This window comes from Lotus japonicus, chromosome 2 (assembly GCF_012489685.1).
Source record: "Lotus japonicus ecotype B-129 chromosome 2, LjGifu_v1.2".
In the NCBI taxonomy this organism is placed as follows: domain Eukaryota; kingdom Viridiplantae; phylum Streptophyta; class Magnoliopsida; order Fabales; family Fabaceae; genus Lotus; species Lotus japonicus.
This window is the reverse complement of record NC_080042.1, coordinates 87,271,670-87,292,141: the sequence shown is the minus strand read 5'-3', so window position 1 is coordinate 87,292,141 and position 20,472 is coordinate 87,271,670. Positions and strand designations below refer to the sequence as shown.

General features: G+C 34.2%; 2 protein-coding genes across 2 annotated transcripts; both read right to left on the bottom strand.

The window, feature by feature from the left end:
- Positions 1–3,347: 3,347 nt before the first annotated feature.
- On the bottom strand, positions 3,348–6,303 carry LOC130740571 (scarecrow-like protein 30). Its single transcript, XM_057593222.1, has one exon. The coding sequence runs from the start codon at positions 5,688–5,690 to the stop codon at positions 3,570–3,572; it is 2,121 nt and encodes a 706-aa protein (XP_057449205.1). The 5' UTR covers positions 5,691–6,303; the 3' UTR covers positions 3,348–3,569.
- Positions 6,304–15,552: 9,249 nt separating this feature from the next.
- On the bottom strand, positions 15,553–18,569 carry LOC130740570 (scarecrow-like protein 31). The gene is made up of 2 exons (XM_057593221.1): positions 16,312–18,569; positions 15,553–16,026 (listed from the first exon to the last, which is right to left on the bottom strand). Exon 1 carries the CDS (start codon positions 18,243–18,245, stop codon positions 16,323–16,325), a length of 1,923 nt encoding a protein of 640 aa, XP_057449204.1. The 5' UTR covers positions 18,246–18,569; the 3' UTR covers positions 15,553–16,026; positions 16,312–16,322.
- Positions 18,570–20,472: the final 1,903 nt, after the last annotated feature.

Genomic DNA, 20,472 nt, shown 5'->3' with positions numbered 1-20,472 from the left:
CCTGCGGGTCAAGCGAGCCAACCCGTCGGGTTAGAGTTATTTTTTATTAAAAAAATTATTTTATTTGTCTTTAATTTAAGGTTAGTTTTATAGATTACTTTTAGATAGAAAAATGGAAATTTTTATTTTTTAAATTTGAGTCAACTTTTTGTGTTTTATTTATTATTATTCTATTATTTATCTTATTTTAAATGTGACAGTAAAATAATTGTGTTTTTAAATCTTATCAACTAAATTATTTTACTATATTTTGTAAACAAAAAGTTACTTTACTATATTTCAAATGTGACATACAAATTAATGGGTTGATAAACCTCTTTCTTATGAGTTGTTACCAATTTCTTTAAGTATTTTTGTGAAATTATTTTTTTTAAACATTTTCTAATTCAATTTCTCTATTTTTTATATTTTTTTTCACCCAACCCGCGAGCCAGCCCGCCAACCCGCGAGCTCGTAGCGAGCCGGGTTGGGTTCATATTTTTCTGGCTCGTTAAGGCCCCGGGTTGACACAACCCAACCCGTTTTCAACCCAACCCATACGGGCTGACCCATATGGGTCGGGCTGACCCGTATTGACAGCTCTACTGTCACATATATAAAAATGGAATGTAAATGTTAGTCCTACGTGGTAGACTGGCAGCATAACTCACACGACAACAAACTTACATTGGCTCAAATTTTATTTTGCAAACTCACATTAACTCAAATAGTACTATTTTGCAAACTTAAATCTAAACACACTAAATTAAAAAAAAAGTATATTCACCTACTTTTGTTTTATCTAGTTTTTATGTCGATGACATTAATTTAACTATAGATACATTTATGCTTTCCTATTCTAATATTATATTTAATGCTCTTATTGAATAGATACACTTATCCTATTAAATATTCTATCCTATTGTCTTAGTGAAATTTTAGGGTATCAAAGGGAAAACTTAGTTAGAACTTAGAAATCAATATAATATGATAACCTTTTTAGGTTCATTATGATTTTAGGTCATATATTATTTTTTAATTGATTAATTTTATATATATCTTACTTTCTAATTTTAACTATTACACATTTATGCAGTGTGGAGCTTTTTTCCATATTCCCCCAGCCAATGTGTCCATATTTTTTCTTTCTTTGGATTTTGTTCTAAATGCCAAAAAATACTCAATCAGCCAGCTGCTTATGAGTGGAATGTGTCTTTTAGGTGGGTTATTTGATATATTGTTAGCATATAAGTCAGATCCTATTAGAAATACAGTTGTGGTTAGAAATTAATCATTGGAATATGATGGTCAGAGTCATCACAGTTGAGAATGACATTGAAAGATAAATGTGGATATATAGTCATGAAGAAGCAAATGCGTGAAAACTATCCCCACTTCAATACGAAAAATAAATAAATGCGCTAACCAGTTTTCTTTTCCCCATTAATCTTTATCTTTACCTATTTGGCAGCGTCATTGAATTGAATTACGGATGAAATTGGTGGAAAGTGATAGGCATATATACACTTGAAAGGTACATGAGAAGGAGAGTTGTTGTATCTCACAAGACTTCTTTAGAGGGCTCATTGGTCATATAGTCCTTCAACCAGTGACTAATCCTACAGCAATTATGGTTACGCAAGACTTAAGATTCATTTGTTTATGCTTAATGAAAAAACTCAATTGTTTGAAAAAGTGATCTTTATGATACTATCTTAGCAATAACATTTTTCTCCAAAAAATAGGCTCTTAATAATTAATAACATAAGACAATTGAAGATATTGGCTTTATGACAATTGAGTCAATCGAAAACACTGACTGTGTCTAACCCAACTGATCATGGGCCAGACCATAGAAGGCCCAAGTCTGAACAAATTTAAATACCAGCTCATGATGATATCATATAATTGAAATTATTTGACCAAAAAAAATATAGTTAAAAATTAGTAAGTGCAATACATGAGTATTTTAATTTTTGAGACATAAAATTATATTAAGAATTCTACATCATCTTTGAATTTTTTAAAATAATTTTATTGATAGAGATTTAATTGAATGATCATATATAGATATTTCAATTTGTTTAATGTTAATTAATTGAAGAAATTAAAATATTAAATTAAAAATTATTTAATTTAATTAATTAATAATTTAAATTGGTTGAATAAATTTTCTTGTTGATTAAAAATAAAAAATTTAGCAATATCTTTTGATTGAATATCTATTAATAGAAGTAATTCATATGACTTTGATTTTTATTTACATGAGAGTTTTTCATGTGGCTTCATGAGAAAACAATCGATGATGTGACTTCACGAAAATTCAAGATTGAGTACTGAAATGTACTCCCTCCGTTCCCTATTATAAGTCACATTTTTTGAAAAAAATTTGTTACAAAATATTAGTCACTTTCTAATATCTAGAAAGCATTAAATAATTTTTTCCAAGTTCACCCTCATATTTAATATGAAAGAGATGATAAACTTTAGAAGTATTAACTTGGAGAGAGAAAAGTAAATCTAGGAAAGTAAATCATTTTTTTTACAAATTTATTACTAGTAACTATTTTTCTTAATCTAAGAGAATTAGCTATTTGTGACTTATATATAGAAACGGAGGGAGTAATATACAGAGGGTAAATATTATGGAAAACAAATAAATTAACCTGACTAATTTAATAGATTTGAATTTTATTCTAATGTGAAGCAGACTGCGAATACTACCACCTACCTGGGAATGGTTTTTTTTCTTTTTTTTGTGTGGTCAACACCTGGGAATGGTATAAGTTGGCTACCTATCTGATAATTGACTCCCTAATTTTTTTTATATGGTTTTTGTAATTGACTCACTGTGACCCTATCTGATACTTGATAGTCAATTTACTGCACAAATATGAGGGGAAGAAAAATCAATCTGAAGTTAGAACTCATGTTTTAACCAAGATTGCAAAGGAGGGATATATTAACGTTTAATGCGATAAGGAACCCCCTCTTCTTCATTCTCTATGATCTATTTCTTTAGTGCAATCTACTAATTTTTAAATCTTCTGTACTGTTAATATACCCCAAATGTAAATAAAACAATATTTTAACATACAGTTTATCAAGTGCAATGGTCTATGTACTGATCATCGAAGATGAATTTATAGCAAGTGCTAACTCCTTTCTATTTTGCTTCTATGCATGTCTCTTAAAACGTGCACGTCAATGAAAATAATAGATATCCTCTAATCAAGTCGTTGATTTCAGGATAGTTTGTCATGTAAGTTTTACTGTTTTAGCCAAACGCAGGTGCATTAGCATGATTATCCAAGCCAGCAAGAAAAATCAGTATCTAAAATAGAAAACTCAAATGCAGATAGGAAAAATGAAAAACACATATAGTAAATGTTTTGCATTGACCAAGGCATATAAACCTCTGAAATAAACTTCTATGAAGTGTACGAGTAAGAATATATCCCATCCTAGTTTAAGTATATTGTGATTTCCAATTCAGACCATTTAAATTCAAGATTAATATATCCTTACTTGGTACCTTATACACAAACTATGAAAGAAAAATATAAAAAAATCCCTAAGAAGGTCATTGCCTAAGCAGGAACCCAACACGAAACAGCATGAAGAATCCTCCCTTTCCATCCCTGTAAAACCCACTTGCCATCCTCATCCACCACAAAATCTTTATGATATTCCTTCTTCACCATTTCCTTCACTCTACTCGAGAGTTCCGGCGCTAATGGAAGTTGCTTGAACCCTGCTCTGCGGTTCCGAACCTGCCACTGCTTGTAGGTCTCTGGCCTTTCAACCCTCTCTGCACCCTCACACGCTATCACATTAACCGCATCCCGTCCAAATAACCCTTCCTCAAACATCAACCTATATTTATCTTCGCGCGGTACAGTAGCCTCAAACATGTCAAACAATGATGAGAAATGGAAGAGTGCCTCCCTGAACCGAGTCAGAAAAAACGGTGCATTGTAAGTTCCATTGATTACCCCATGTATGAAGATGTTTGGATTAACCCTCCTGATCAACTTCAACACAGCATCTCTTGGACAGTTCACAGTCACAGTTTCATCAGAGAGGTTCTTCAATCTGTACAAACAGTTCACCACGGTTACTTCTTCTTCCATGTCGATTTTGAGGTCCTCAAGTCTTATAGTTTCCCATTTCTGTGCAAGGAAATTGTACTCAAATGGCACTCCAAACCTCTTGCAGTACTTCGCAAGGCGCCACCCCGTCTCCTCGACCCTTTCTGTAGGCCTAAATCCCGGCTGAGGAAGATCAATTCCGGTAATTCGAAGCTTTGGTGGCCCACCCGGTCTTTCTGATAGACGTTGGATGAGGCAAGGCCACTGGAAACCATAGAAAATCCCAAAGTCAATAATGTGAACACTGCTCACATTCTGTACTAGCTTTAGAATTGTTCTGTTGGCCAAGAAATTTGTCATCCTCCAAAATGGAGATGCTGTGATATACACTTTGTAAGCTTTCAACATATCAGCAGCAGATGAAGACTGAAGGAGTGTATACTTCGGTGTCCCAGCAAATAATCGCGTCTCCAGCCCATTGGCAACATAATGAGCTAAACGCTGGAGTCCATCGCCAAAAGGTGAAGAGTTGTCCCTAATCTGCTTGAGTATCTCACTCGCATTCCTTTGGTCATAGCTAGCCACGGCCTGTGCACATTGAGTTAGCAGGGTCCATAAATCTACCGTTGTAGTTGGACTCGTCCCCTTCTTGGAACCTTTCTTTGAACGCGATGTCTTTCCATTAGATCCTCTTGAGCCAGCAATCTGTGATGGTTCATGATTAAAACAAAAAAAAGATGGACTTTTACCATCCTTGCAAAGCAGCACCTCATCAAACATTTCTGATAGCTCCGAATCATCAGAGTAAACAGCTGAAAGCTTGTTGCTTCTCTCCTCTTCCACATGTGAGAAATTATTCATAAGATGACCTCTCTTCTCCCTTGGTCCTTTGGTTGCCGCAGAACCCCGAATCACACTCTCTTGAATCACCTGTGGCTTAACCTTCCATTGAATCACATCCAAGGCTCCATTTGAAAAAAGGGCACCAGGTTGTGTACCTCTCAATGGATCAAGAGGTACTCCATCCAAAACCTCAGAGCTATTGCCTGGGGAATCAACTAGAGCTCTTTGCCGAAAATAAGACTCGAAATCACCAGCACCGTTAACCAAATCAGACTCACATGAAGTATCAGTGGTGTTACTGCTATATCCCTCAGAACTAGTAGTTCCCCCACCAAAACCATCATCTGGATCAGCGTTATCATCACGGAAACCACCCTGGACTTGGTGCGGCGATGAAGGATAGCTTCGACCGAGCACATCATAGAATGATTTTTCAGCAGCTTGGAGCCTCAAACAATCCTGCAACATGCAGGGTTTACGCTCCAGATCGTCTTCTTCATCCATGAGGATGTCACTGATGTATCTGAGAATGGGATTGGAATGCTTACTACTCTCTCCAGATTCCCCATTTGAGCTTGAGGTTGTGCCAACAGCAGCAGCAGCAGAAGGACCAGAATCAGCAGCCAATTCTGAATGGTTTGAAGGGGATGATGAATCTTCCACATTCAACCCACTACCTGGGTTCTGATTTGAAAACACAGATACAGGACCGTTCCCAAACATGCATCCGTTCAGGGAACCAGGGAAATTTTCCAAAAGGGAATCCATAGAGATCATGTTGCTTACCAAAGATTAAAACTTGAACAAGAAATTACACTTTTTTCCACAGAGATCTAGCTGGGGTTTTCTTTTCAATTTCAGCTATAAAAGGGGGGGGGGGGGGGGAAACCCTAACTAGCATAAAACACAGAAGAGGTTCAGATCTAGCAATTGAACCAATGATATGTTGAACAAAGGGACTACTAGAATAATCAAATAGTAATAACAACTTAACAAGGAGCAAAATTCAGAAATCTGAAGAACAATAAAAGGTACAAACTGAACCCTAGTTCTTATGAATGATGATGATATATACTTGAGATTGTAAAGGGACAAATATGAAACAATAAAAATGAATAGGGAAAAACTAACAGAGCTTCTAGAAAGTAACAAAGGTAAAAAGTTTTGTGGATGAGATTATGAGAAGCTAGGAGATTGGAGAATTGAAGTAAGGAGTACCTAGCAGAGGGTTCCTGAAGAAGAGGTTATCCCTTTGCTATATAGTATAGGAATTTTAGGAAAAAGAGGGAACTATTTTTGTGATAGACAACAGAACAGAACAGAGCTAATTGAAGGTTCTAGGAAGCCACTCAGCAGCCATCTCTTTAGTGCCCTTAGCATTTGCCATGTTGTGAAAAGTTGATAGCTCATTGGATAATTGTAATATTGATCTACTCACTATATATAATAACAAATTAGTTACATCACACTTCTTAGGAAAGTTATTAATTAATTTTATTAAATTGCATTTAATTTATTCATTAATATTGATAAGAAGGTTATTAATTTTATGAATTGCATTAAATTTATTCATAAATACTGATAAGAAGGTTATGAATTTTATGACTTGCATTTAATTTATTCATAAATACTGATAAGAAGGCTATTAATTTTATTAATTTCATTTAATTTATTTTCAAATAGTAATAAATTTCTAAAATTACTCATATAACCAAATTTTCAATTTTTACATCGGAAATATAAATTATACTCGCTAGAAATCGATCACATGACCTCCCCCTACCCAACTCATATGTCCTCAACTCCGATCATTTGAGTTGTCCTACATAGACATAACTAAGTTTTCAATGTAAAAGAAAGTGTTAGCGAGTGAGTGAAAACTGAGATATTATAATTAGGGGCGGAAATAAGTCAGGCCACGCTAAGTTTTGTGCGGCCCAGGCCTGGCTTACATTTTCTTTTTGTGGCCCATGCTTGGTCTGTGGCCTCTCAATGAGTCAATTTTTAAGGCCTGTCTTGGTTTGTTAAGTCATGGGCTGACCCACAAACCTACTTAAAAGTCTATTTAACAAATAATTGTAAATAAAGAAGACCAATAAGCCGACAGACTAATATACCAGCGGACAAATATGTTTTTTTATATACCATTGCATTTCCTTTTCAAATAATAAAATTTGTATATCATTACTCTCGAATAATGTTATTTATATTATTAATAAAAATAATATTACATAAACAAATCGGCTTATCAAGCTAAAGATGTTTTTCTTATAGCTTGAGCCTAACCTTTTTTGTTAATCAAACATTAAAAAAGCCTAAATCCGACCTTTTTAATAAATCAGCAAAGTTGCTTGGCTTATTTCCACCCTAATTATAATTAATGTGATTTTTTTAAGGATAAGTAATGTGATTTCATAATTAGATAAAGATATATTGTCAAAAATTAATTAATATGCTGCATAATTCATTATGGTTATTATGAAAACGGTTAAAGTGCACCCTCTATTAATTTAGTTATTATAAGATGAAAGGGAGTATGATTTGTTAATTTAATCGCACGTGCCAAATGCTAAATATTTATCTTGAATAATTTAGACAATTCAAAAAATATAATTTATATGCATTGACAGTGTATTAAAGTTTTATACATTTATATAATTACCACATAACATGTGAACTCCTACAAAATAAACAATTTGAAGCATAGAGTACAACACTCAACTCATGTAAAAGGTGAAGTTTTACACTCAGAATATTCTCTCAAGCATTAAACTCATATAAAATGTGTAGTTTTCATCCTAAGTAATTCGATACTATAAAGTGGGTTATTGTATTTTTACTTAAGTATATAGGGTAGAGAAAATAATCTCATTATTGTCTCTAAATTCTTATGAAATGTTTTTGCTCTATCCCTGTCTCTCCAGGGGGGATTGTTTCTAAAATGGGGCTCCCAAATAGAGTATTTCCTAAATAGATCTCTATTTTGAAGTAAAATTTTCTTTTTTCAAAGAAAAAAAATAGATATTGTGAAGTAGAATTGTCCTTTTTCAAAGAAAAAAAAAGTAGATATTGTCATTTATAGTTTTTTTTTTAAATTGGAAAGATAAAATTGCACTCGTCAGAAATCAATCTCTGGACCTCCTACCCAATTCATATGTCCCCTAATTCCTACTACTTTAACTATTTTCCTAGAACATTGTCATTCCTAGTTAAAGTGCAATGTAATACTCTCAAGTATGTACACACGGGCATTTAAAAAAAAAAAAAGTATGTACACACGGGACTCATGAGGCAGTTAAAACTTAAAAGTTAACGCTTTCTCCACCGATTCCACGAAATAGTCAACGAAGGAAATTAAAGTGTGTAGTCAAAAGCTCACATTATATCATATGATGTGGAAGACCTTGTCCATCAAGATATATTTGGCCAATTGCTACATTAAATATGTCGATCCAATGTGAACGCATTCCTTTTCCTTTTGTGATCAAATATTCGTTTCATTATAATAAATAATAATTAGTCTAATTGCTAAACTAGGAAAATATTCTTTTTATTATGTTCTTAAAATACTAAATGTATTTTTAATGTTGTTACTCTTTATACAAAGTATTGATAGAGTTATTAACTTATTATATAAGAATACATGGGATGGAAGGGGTATATACATAGCGCTACATATTTCCGCATCCCATGATTCAATGCCTTTTAGGAATAATTAACGTGGTATTGGACTCCTCAGGCAAAAGAAATGGTATATTGGCATAAAACAAAAAATATATATAATAGAAGAAATGGACTACTGAAAGTAACATAGCTCTACTATATGGATTAGTTAGTACTTAGTAATATATAATTGAGTTCAAAAAAAAGTTAGTAATATATAATTATTAATTCTCTTTCGTCTTGTTTATTTTGCAAGTCATACTCGCCTCTATGCTATCTTACATGCCGTAGTTACAAAACTCGAATTAAATATACAGCTTATTATTATTAATTTATAAAATAAACAAAAAAATGGCTCATGGCAGATCTTCTGCTGAGTTGATACCCCAGTTGGACCACACAAAAATAATTTTTAATTGGAACAATAATCCATGCATGAATAGAATATTATATATATATAATTTCATTTAGTTATCCTGCACAGTTCTTTATTTTTATTTTTTCTTCTTTATCAAATCCCGCTTCAATAACATTATATATATTTGTCATTTTTCATTTTGATTTGTCTAAAACACCAGAACTAAATATGAGATAAAATTACTCTTATTTAACTAGCTCAATAATAATTTAACATGTATGTTAAAAAAATTAACTGTATCATATTAAACCGCCTAAAATTATAATAATTTTACCCAAATTTACATGGGTAATTTATGCAGCACATTCTTTTTCTTCCTTCTCATCCTTATCACTTCTTGATATATGACCAAGATATTTCTATATGTAAAAGTAAAACCCAACAACCTCATCTATAAAAACAAAAACAAAAAAAGATGAGAATAATGTTTGTCTTCCTTTTTCTTTTTAAGGAGAAACAAAATCCTGCTATTAGAAAATAGTATTAAACTAAGAATATTCCCTCCAATACTCTTCCTGCTGTCGAAGGTAGCTAGCTAAGTGAATAAAGAATATTCCCGCCAATATACCACTACTTACCTAGTTCCATGTCTACTACACAAGTTTAAGGATTTAATTTGTATACATGGTATATAACATTTCTTTAGGGCATGACTTTTGGAGGACAGTACTATAGAAGATTATGGTGGTGGCACTGGCACCCCTAAACTACAGCCAGATCAACCAGATGACGTGGGAAAGCAAGGGACAAGGGTCTCTTTTCGTGATAAGGTAATGGGAAGACGTGCAACACCACCGGTGTCCGGTTAATTAAGTCTATAAATGAATTTGACCCAAAAAAAAAGTCTATAAATGAAACATATAAGGTTTTTTTGGATAAACAAATGCAGAAGGTGATTCATTTTGAACTAGTGGAAGGTTATACGTGTTGTGTTTTAAATACACACGTGCAATTAGGGGCAAGTGCATTCTATTATTCATGTAATATTATATAAGATATAAAAGTTTTAGTTATCGTACCCAATAAACTAAGTAAATAAATCAGTTTTAGGGGTGAATTTATAGTTTAGGCAAATATAAGTTGAAGTTGTTGTTGTTATCACGCAAGCAAGAAAAGCAATTACCAAAGAAGATTGAGAATTAAATTGAGAAAGGTTTTGAGATCGCAAAGTAACTGAATCAGCTCCCCCACAGTTTTTATATATTGCTTAAGAATCCTATGTGTTAACTCTATTTCTCAAGCAATCATTGGACGGATGCGTTGGTGGTTAAAATGTTGGGATAGAAACTTGGATTTGCTATCACAAGGGTGAAATTGAAGGCGTTATGGAAGCTATTTGGAGGTTTTTTATTTCTTGATGCGAGTAATGGATTCTATGTGGTGAAGTTCGATCAGGAAGATGATAAAGAAAATATCGATAATGGGGTCTATGAATCATCTTTGATCACTAGCTTTTAGTAAGGAAGTGGTCTTTGGATTTTGTGGCTTACATGCACATATTAACAAAACTATGGTTTGGATTAAAATCCCTTATCTCTAGTTGTTACTTTACGATGTGAGTCTTCTACTCGTGATTGTCTCAATGATTGGGAGACCCATTAAGGTTGATAAAAATACGTTACACATTGCCATGGGAGGTTTGGTCGCGTTTGTGTTGAGATAAATCTTAACAAGCCTGTTTCGAAACGCGTTTGCGTTGATATCTTGTTTAATGTAAAACATGAGGGTTTGCATATCTTATGTTCACATTGTGGGTGTTATGACCACCTGAAGAGGAACTATGTCTTTCCTTACTCCAACTTATACTTATAGGAGTGATTGAAGCATTGTTGTCTCACGTGCTTGACAAAACCCTTAGTTGCAAGAGTACGACACAACATTAGGAACAAGCAACAAACTAAAATCATTAGGTTTGATTATGGAAGCTTGTCAAAAAGGAATTTCTGATTTTGAGGCGTGAGAAGAGTGAGAAGTATTAAGTCGTATAAAGACATGTTACAATTTACACATAAAAACACTAGAGGTAGAAAATTCGAGTGTAACGGAAGACTTAGGAAAGTGGAAAGAGGTTGGTGGCAAAAAGTGGCATGTGGTTTACACGGTTCTGCCTACGGTGAGCTAGTTTTAAAACTGGCTCACCGTGGTCCAATTTTTTTAATCACCGTTAGATGTAAAAAATTTAATATTAACGGTTCAGATTTTTTAACAATAAAAAATTCATTTACTTAATACATATCAATTTCCTAAAACACCCTTCTTACATATTAATTTCCTAAAACTCTGAAGTCCATCATCATTCGTTTTTTTTTTTGAAAGAAAAATTGTAGGAAAAATTGCAGTAGTGTAAACCTTTCATGCCTCAAACTCATTTTTCAACATCATACTTCCAAATTAACAGCCTTGGAGATGAAAGGCAAGAGAAGACGAAATCATCAAGATCTGAAATTATCAAGGAGAAGATTCTACTTTTAAAGAAACCATGGTCAAAGCAACCATTTCAATTTCATCATCTATGTTTCAGAGAGAGAGAGAGCCCACAAAGTTGGGTTTTGATCGAACAATCATCATCAAATCGAAGCAATCGGAGGGTGGAGAATCAATGGATCTCGAGTTGGTTGGGCGACACGCGATGTTCTTCGACGACGACGCCATGGCAGCGTTCGTCAACTCGCTGGAAGCTCTGATTGACTGGAACTCCCTCTCCATCGATCGCTACGATGTTCGTCACCTTCTCTCTGGTCCACTCCCTCCCCGCCTCAAGCGCCGCCCTCGACCTCCCTTCATCATCCCCTGACCACCAACAACAACAATAACCACAAGGTAACCTAATTAATTATACCGTATACAACACTTTCTTCCATCTGAACAAGGAGGAGTGGGTCGCGATCTGGGTCGCACATCTCTTCCTTTCCTCCCACAGCAGTTTCTTCGCCTCCTACAACAACTTCTCTTCTAGCAGAGCTTCCAGTTCAGGTGGTTCTTTTTTATGGCAAGGTGCAGGTCCCGGTGAGAGAGGGGAAGAGAGATCTGAGTTTTTCTTCTTCATCCTCTCTCTTCTTCAACGATGAACCCAGAAAAAAAGGTTTTCAGTTTTTTTTTTGAACAGGGAAGATGGGGGCTTTGTGTCTTTTAACCTAATAATGAAAATGGACCACGGTGGGCCAGTTTTGAAACAAACCCACCTTAAGCGCAGCCGGTTTACACGATCATGAAAGAGAAGAAACATTAGTTTGGTCACACACATATGTTGGTCAATTAACACGTGAAGAAAATGCATGGTTGAAGATATAGATAAGAAATGCAAAATCCAACATTCAACCCATAAAAAATATAAGGTTTACAATTCAAAATATTTCATCGAAGATTCAACTTATCTAAAATGTGAAGTCTTCATTATAAACAATTTAATAGTTATAAAAATATTAGTGTATTCACTTGTATATGAGGCAAGAACCCGCAGGCAATGATCTCATTTTTTTTCACAAATTTTTATCGAAGAAATTATTATCCTCGCCCCCATCCTAACTGAGAAAAATTTCTTGAAATATGGGATCAAACAAAGCAATTCCCACAAAGATTCTCATTTTCAAGTGTGAATTGTCATCCTAATTACATACAGGTTAGAGATTCAGATTACACCTTCATGTGTAAGTTAAAGAAAATTGACAACCTTGTGAAATTACCAAAATATCAAAACACTTTCTAAGAAGTGAGAATTGATCACATGAATCAGAACAAAATAGGTTGTATGAGCCGTCTTCATTGATTGAGTGACAATTTCATGGGTAACTATTATCTCAGATGAAACGCCAGCCAGAAAATATTCAAGAGTTGTCAACTTGATGTAAGACAAAGACAATCTTAATTATATATGTTCAATTAGATCAGCCCTAAATCATTTTCACTTGAGCTTTTACGGTATTTTAATTTATCATGTCAGTTAAAAAAAATCAGACTAATCTTTGTTCCCCTCATCAAGATGTGATTAATCAGTGGCTTCAATTATTTGGATTACTCCCACTAAGTTTATATTATTTCCCTCTCCTCCATCCATCTATGAAGGGCATTTTTACGAATTTTCCAGAGATATAAAGGAGGAGGACTAAGCATCACATGACATAGATACATGCCCCATGAAGCCAAATTAAAGGAGTTTCTGTCAACACCATCATGACGTGGCTGACAAATGCACCGTGATTCATGGGTTGGGGGGAAAGAAACATTATTCATTCAAGAGAAGGCGCCAATTAATCAATGTACACACAACAAATCGATAGCCAAACAAAGTAGCTAGCTATATATTTGGTGGTACTTTGTCTAGATAGTGACAATAACACCTTTGTCTGAGCTTTAATTTAACTATCGCCAATTTACCATCTTTTTATATGGGTACATGCATGGTCATGCTGAAAACAAAGCATTTTTTTATGAATTGCACCTTTACTTTAGTTTCATAATTATTTTCAATTTTTTGTTCTTCTCGTTCTGTCAAGTATCTAAATAATCGCTAGTAGGACTTTATTAAATATAATTTTTCTCACTTAAAAATAGCGGTGAAAAAACTAATTTACTACCAATTAACATTTACCTATAAAAAATTAAATATGATTTTTCTCACCTATTGTACTGTACTTTAATACTTCCTTCGTTCATAATTATAAGATTTAATACAAAAAATTGCGCTTATTAAGAAAACATTAAATGCGTCTAATTAGTGTATTGATTTTTTAAAAATGCATACATTCTTCCATATTTAGCCTTTGTCATTTTCTCTCACTAATTAATAGTAGGTGGTAATTAAAACTTTGGAATTAAAAACACACAATTAATGTGAGGATATATATGGAATAGTAGAATACTTTTTGCTAGATTATTGTTAAAGGTCTTATATTTAGGAACATGAAAAATTTTAAACTAGGTCTTATAATTAGGAACGGGGGGAGTAATATATAATTATAATATGTAATTTTTCAAATGTTTTCCTCATTACAAATTCAAAAATATAATATACATATTATGCTTTTAATTAGAATTTTTTTACATTTACAGATACCTAGAACTTTACTTGCTATTCTATATTACTCCCTCCGTTCCAATTTGTTTGTTGTTTTAGCATTTGCACACAGTTTAAGAGCTAATCATTAGATTAATATTTTCACCAAAATACCTCTATTTATTTTCATTCATGTCAATCATTCCTTCCTCATTTTCCACACTCACACTGCTAATTTCACATCTTCTCCATTGAAAATATAAGATAGAGAATGTGAATTTAAAATTTGAGTTACTAGTACAAGAGAGAAACTTGACCAGAATAATGGCTTACATTTTCGTAAATAGGGACAGTAATTAATAGAGATAGTGGGGATAGTTAATTTAGGTGGTAGGTTGGTTTATTGAGAAACATTGAATTAATTATTCAACAAGGGTATAAAGGGAAGAAAATGGGAAAAAATGCATTGAATATATAAAACAACAACCATTTTAGAATTTCTAGCATAAGCTAAAACAACAAACAAATTGGAACGGAGGGAGTATATAACAAGCAGCATAAGCAAGCACTGAGCTTGGGGTAGGTTTCCGTGAGATGCATGGACTGTGAAATTGTGATATGCGATGTTCGTGGCACTTGACTTGTCGGGGTTTCCGTGAGTTTTTGGGATTGGAAATGTCGTCCTGGCCGAGGTTTTGGTGGTGGAAGTAGGATTGCGGCATGTATGGAAGCTTCGTTACTAAGACATCGGTTGTGTGTGAGACTGCATTGATGTGGTGCAAGTCTTTCGTAACATGAATGATGTTTCAACGTACTAGGCAAGAGAAACCATTACTAGAATTAGATCCACATGCTCTCTTGGGCTTGAAATATGGATGTTGACTATGTCCTACGAGAGAAAATAATGTTACGGATTTTCTAGCCCATCAAGCTTACAGAGAGGGTACTTATCTTCGTGTTTGGCAGAGTCCATTTTCCGAAAGTTATTGTGTCTTTATGTATGAACACTCTAGTGTAGTTTGCTTTTGTTTTACTCTACCTTCTGTTCAAAAAAATGTTCTATAATTCATTTTGGATCATCATGATACAACAACACCACTAAAAAAAAAGGATTCTTTTGAACGTTTTCTTGGCACTAACCAATAAACTACCGCCAAATACTAATAAAAATGCAGTATTTGGTGGGAGTTTATTAACACGCCCAAATAATAACCAAGGGCGTGTGCTGCTGGGCTGCAGGCCAATATCAGAAAGTTTATGTTTGAAGGCCCCAAACAATAAACTCTGTTTTTTTTGTACTCTCTTTTTTCTATCATGGAGCATGAACCAAGAGTGATGCCATCAATGTTTTATATTAATAGTCTAAACTAAGCTGAATACTTGACAGAAATGCCAGTCAGAACTCATTGGAGATTTTCCGAGTAATGTTCTTCTGAATAAGCAATTGGAATTATGTCTTCTGTAGGTTAAAATTAATGTGCTTGTTTTATCAGATTGAAAATCTGTTGTATAAAGTCACTTTTGCACTGGTACTTAAAAAAGAAAGCATCTTATTTTGCAGCATATAAGGTCAATACTCAATCCATTAAATAGTCTTGAAAAATATCAAAGATTGTGCAACCACACAGGTGGAGCAAATTACAAGTCATTCTTACATTGAGATGCTATGAGTGGAAATCAAAAGTTCCACAGAAGTAGTTGCATTAAACAAAGTTTCAAAGAAGGAACAAATACAACCAAGAGCTATCACCGGAAAAACTAACTATAACAGATTCAACCATATCAAATTAGTCACATTTTGCAACTCAGTAGCTAATTTGTCTCAAAAGACAAAGTATCCTGCAAAAACCTGTTATCAAACATGCTATTAGGGCCTTCCTACTCTAATATACCCTCCTTATCATTAAAGATTTGCACTACACTCACAAGTCTCAATTCTACAAGAGAAGTTGTTATGCTATAACTTAATAGAGTAACTTGGTTTAAGGCTTTGAAGATCACAACACATGTGAAAATCAAGTAACAAGGGATACCAGAACCTGAAACCATTTAAAGATCAAAATAAGCTTCATGTTTTCAGCATTGCAACATACATAATAAATATTTCAATTCTCAAGTAACTGCAAAGCATTTGTAGGATTATAACTCAAAACATTAACATGGGAAAAGAAGGAAGTAAAATGGATCAACTATGATTTCATCAGAATCAATTCTAAAACTCAAAAACTACTCAAAGAAGCTTCTTCCCAGAATTAATTCTAACTTCAGAATCAAGTGGGGAAGTGTTTCGAAATCCTTTGACTGATTCATAGATTCATACATACCTAGTATGAGTTCATCCAGCCGGTACCCAACAAGTGGAAGCATACAAAATGCGGCCTTTCCAACCTTGAAGCATCCAGTTATTGTCTTCATCAAAGACAAAGTCTTTATGGTACCATTCCTTTAACTTGGTCCTAAATTTGGTCATTAGAATCTCATTCAATGGTAGCTGCTTGAAACCAGCCTTTGTATTCCTAACCTGCCACCTTTTGTATGTCTCAGGTCTCTCAACCCTCTCCAATCCTTCACATGCTATCACATTCATAGCCTCGCGACCCACAAACTCTCTCTCAATCATCATTCTCCATTGGTTATCCCTGGATATGACAGTGTCACACATGTCATAAATAGAAGAAAAATGGAACAAAGCCTCCCTAAACCGTGTGACAAAGAAAGGGGCATTGAAAGATCCATTAGAGATTGCCTGAGTAAAAATATTTGGATTGATCTTCCTGATCAAACGCAGAACAGCATATCTAGGACAGTTCTCTTCAATAGTCTCATCCAGTAAATTCTCAAACCTCATCATACAGTTCACAGCAACAAACTCATTGGCCTCAGTTTTAAGGTCTTCAACTCGAATCGTTTCCCAGTTCCTTGATGCTATGGCATTGTACTCAAAGGGAACATTGAAACGCTTGCAATAGTTGGCCAGACGACGACCAGTCTCATCAATTCTTTCTGTGGGGCGAAAGCCAGGTAAAGGGAACTCTATCCCTGTGATCTTCAACTTGGGAGGTCCACCATCTCTTTCTGATAAGAACTTAATAAGAATTGGCCACTGGAAACCATACAGGATGCCAAAATCAATGATATGGAGAGTTTTTGCTTTTGCAGCTTCTTTCATGATCATCTTATTTGCAAAGAAATATGCAAACTTTTTGAATGGGCTGCAAGATAGATGAGCTTGGTAGGCTTTCAAAAACTCAGCAGCAGTGATCCTCTTGGAGCTCGGAGAGGAATAGAATATTTGCGCACCGGTTCCATCACCGCCCAAGCGCGCCTGAAGGCCATTGGCGAAGTAATGAGCCAATCTTTGCGATGCATCGCCATAGGGAGAAGAATGGTCCCTAATCTGCTTTAGAAATTCATTAGCAGCCCTGTTGTCATTTGTGTAAATAGCTTGTGAGCATAGAAGCAGAAGAGCCCTCAAATCCACCGTTTCCTTGCTCCGTCCTTGCTTCTTAGGACGACCCTTCCCTCCTCCATTAGATGAAGGTGGCTTTTCCTTTTCGCCTTCCTTCTCCGCTTTCACTCCTCCATTCTGCAACCCTTTGTATTCATTACACATTGGCAAATGTTCCAGATTAAGCAACACTTTATCAAACATTTCTGATAGGTCTTGATTGTTATCCTCATCAACAACACTAAATGCTGATTGCTTGTTACTTCTCATCCCCTCTTCCTTAGAATCACTTTCTTCTTCGCGATCATGATGCTTTCGATTCTTCAATCCAAGCATGTTTAGCGGTTGTCCATTAGAGTCTAGACCGGTCACGATCCGAGGCTCCACCGGAAGAAACTTGCTAGCTTCCTCTAACCCTCTCTTGAATAGAGAAACAGAATCTGCATCATTGAAGATATCTTGTGCCAACAAACTGGTAGCAGAAGAATCCAAATCATGCAGAGGTTGATATATGGCACGGGAGTTGAACTGAAAACCATGATTATCACGAAGAACAGAAACAGGAGTATCCGGAGAAGGTGGTTTCAAATCACGAGAAGTGTTACTGCTATTGTTGCTGGTGGTGGTTTCATTTTGAGATGAGTTGATGAGAGCATCGTGGAATGATTTCTCAGTGAGTTGCAAGCTGAGGGAATCATAAAATGGACTCTGTTCAACGTTTTCTTCCATCAAGATTTGGCTGATGAACTTGCCGGTTTCTGAGAAATCAGTGTCTTCTAGAGAAGGATCCATGACCGAGTTCATTGGCATGGTTTCAAAGTTACCAACAAAGCACACAAGTGTCTCACAGAGAGGTTGATGTGGTAGTATGAAAGATTTGAATTCAACTTAACTTATTGAAAACTCAAACTGAAAACCACCGGCACGGGACCTAAGTAAACAAGACTTATCTAACCACGACGAACCTTCGGAGAAGATCATGTTGTTGAGACTTGACACACTGTTGTCAAAAGATGGGAAGGATTTTGACTACCTAATTAATAATGTATCATACTATGACTATCATGATACGAGGATATGAATAATCATGTGTGGTAGGTAGGTACACTATAATGACCGATCTAGAAATTTCCACTAGTAGGGGGGCAGTAAAAAAATGTGAAGAAAAATTTATGGTCACCATATATATGGTGCCTTATTCAAAAGTAGGAAATGCTTTTGGAATTTAAAATCACTTCCAGTAAATTTACATTTAATGAGATTGTGAGGGAAGTATAAAAGTAATGGAGAAGCCAGGGGCAATTAATACACATAATAACTATAATGGGATTTTTTTGTGTGTGTTGCGCCATCATGCTCTAAAACTGTGTTTGTTTGGATATGATTTAAGCAGAAAGAATAGAGAAGAGAGTGCTCCCTACTTTGGTAGGCATCGCACAAGGGCAGAGAGATTAAAATGGTGCATCCTACGGTCCTACCCTCTCTATTCAATCTTCTCAAATTATGAAGAAAGAGAGTCTGGCTCATACATTTGGGCAATTGGGCTCCCCTTTTAAATCATTATCCAACCTAATCTAACAGTTGGAACACTTATTTTATAAGGGGCAATTGTGTTAAGTAACTAAAATTAAAGTCAAGTTTTCGGGTTAATGTGTAAATGTTATATGAATGATTTTTTATTATATTTTTGACTCACTCATGCAATGGTCACTTGAGTTTGAAACGGACATATTTACATATCATGTGCTGAAATTTATTTTATATTTTTATAAATAATGAGGCAACAATGATAAAACTCAAGATCATTTTCACGGTGGCTCTAATCTATATCTATATATATATTAGAAAAGAACAACTTCTAGCATGACGTGTCGCTCTCACAGGCCAAATTAGTGACGTGTCGCTCCCAGATTAATTCTCACCTAATATTTTACATGTAAGCTCTTTCTCCTTAGCCCCACTTGCCACATGTGCCTTGATTTTTACTTACCTTATTTCTCCTTAATAAAAAAATACATTTTTAATTTTTAGATTTGATTAGGATTTAGGTTTTTTATTTCTTGATTTTATCTTAATTTATTTTTGATTTATTTTTAGAGTATTAATTAATTCTTATGGTATTTTTATTGAATTTTCGGATTTTTAATTAATTCCGGATTTTATGAGTTTTTATTGTGATTTGCTAGATTTTGATAGTTTTTATCTATTTTTATTTAGTACATTTTTAAATTTTAGATTTGATTAGGATTTATGTTGTTTATTTTTGTATTTTATCTTAATTTATATTATTATTTATTTTTAGAGTATTAATTATTTTTTATGGTATTTTTATTGAATTTTCGGATTTTTAATTAATTCCGGATTTTATGAGTTTTTATTGTGATTTGCTAGATTTTGATAGTTTTTATCTATTTTTATTTAATACATTTTTAAATTTTAGATTTGATTAGAATTTATGTTGTTTATTTCTGTATTTTATCTTAATTTATATTATTATTTATTTTTTTATGGTATTTTTATTGAATTTTTGGATTTTTAATTAATTCCGGATTTTATGAGTTTTTATTGTGATTTGCTAGATTTTGATAGTGTTTATCTATATTTATTTGGTACATTTTTAAATTTTAGATTTGATTAGGATTTATGTTGTTTATTTCATGATTTTAACTTAATATAAAATCTGTGATAAGTGATTTAAATCAATAATACATCCCATAAGCAAAAACCCTCTTAAAACCCTGCCTACCTCCACTATCTCCTCCATGGAATTTATCTCCTCCATGCAATTTTCATCTCATCTCTCCACTGAACGGAACCACCCCCACAAAATCGTCTCATCTCTCAACGGAACCACTTTGCCATCGACTTGCAATCGCATCCCTCCGATTTGCTGCCTTGGACTGATTGGGAAGGTTGCAGATGGAGGTTTCAAATTATTTTCTTCCTTTGCTTGCATAATATGTTATGGTTTTTTTCAATTTTATTTTACTTTACCTTTAACTTTCATTCACTCATGTTTGACTTCAAGGTCAATTTC

What these genes read in the sequence shown, in the direction of transcription:
- LOC130740571 (XM_057593222.1), bottom strand. Translation starts at nt 5,690, where the DNA reads ATGATCTCTATGGATTCCCTTTTGGAAAATTTCCCTGGTTCCCTGAAC.
- LOC130740570 (XM_057593221.1), bottom strand. Translation starts at nt 18,245, where the DNA reads ATGCCAATGAACTCGGTCATGGATCCTTCTCTAGAAGACACTGATTTC.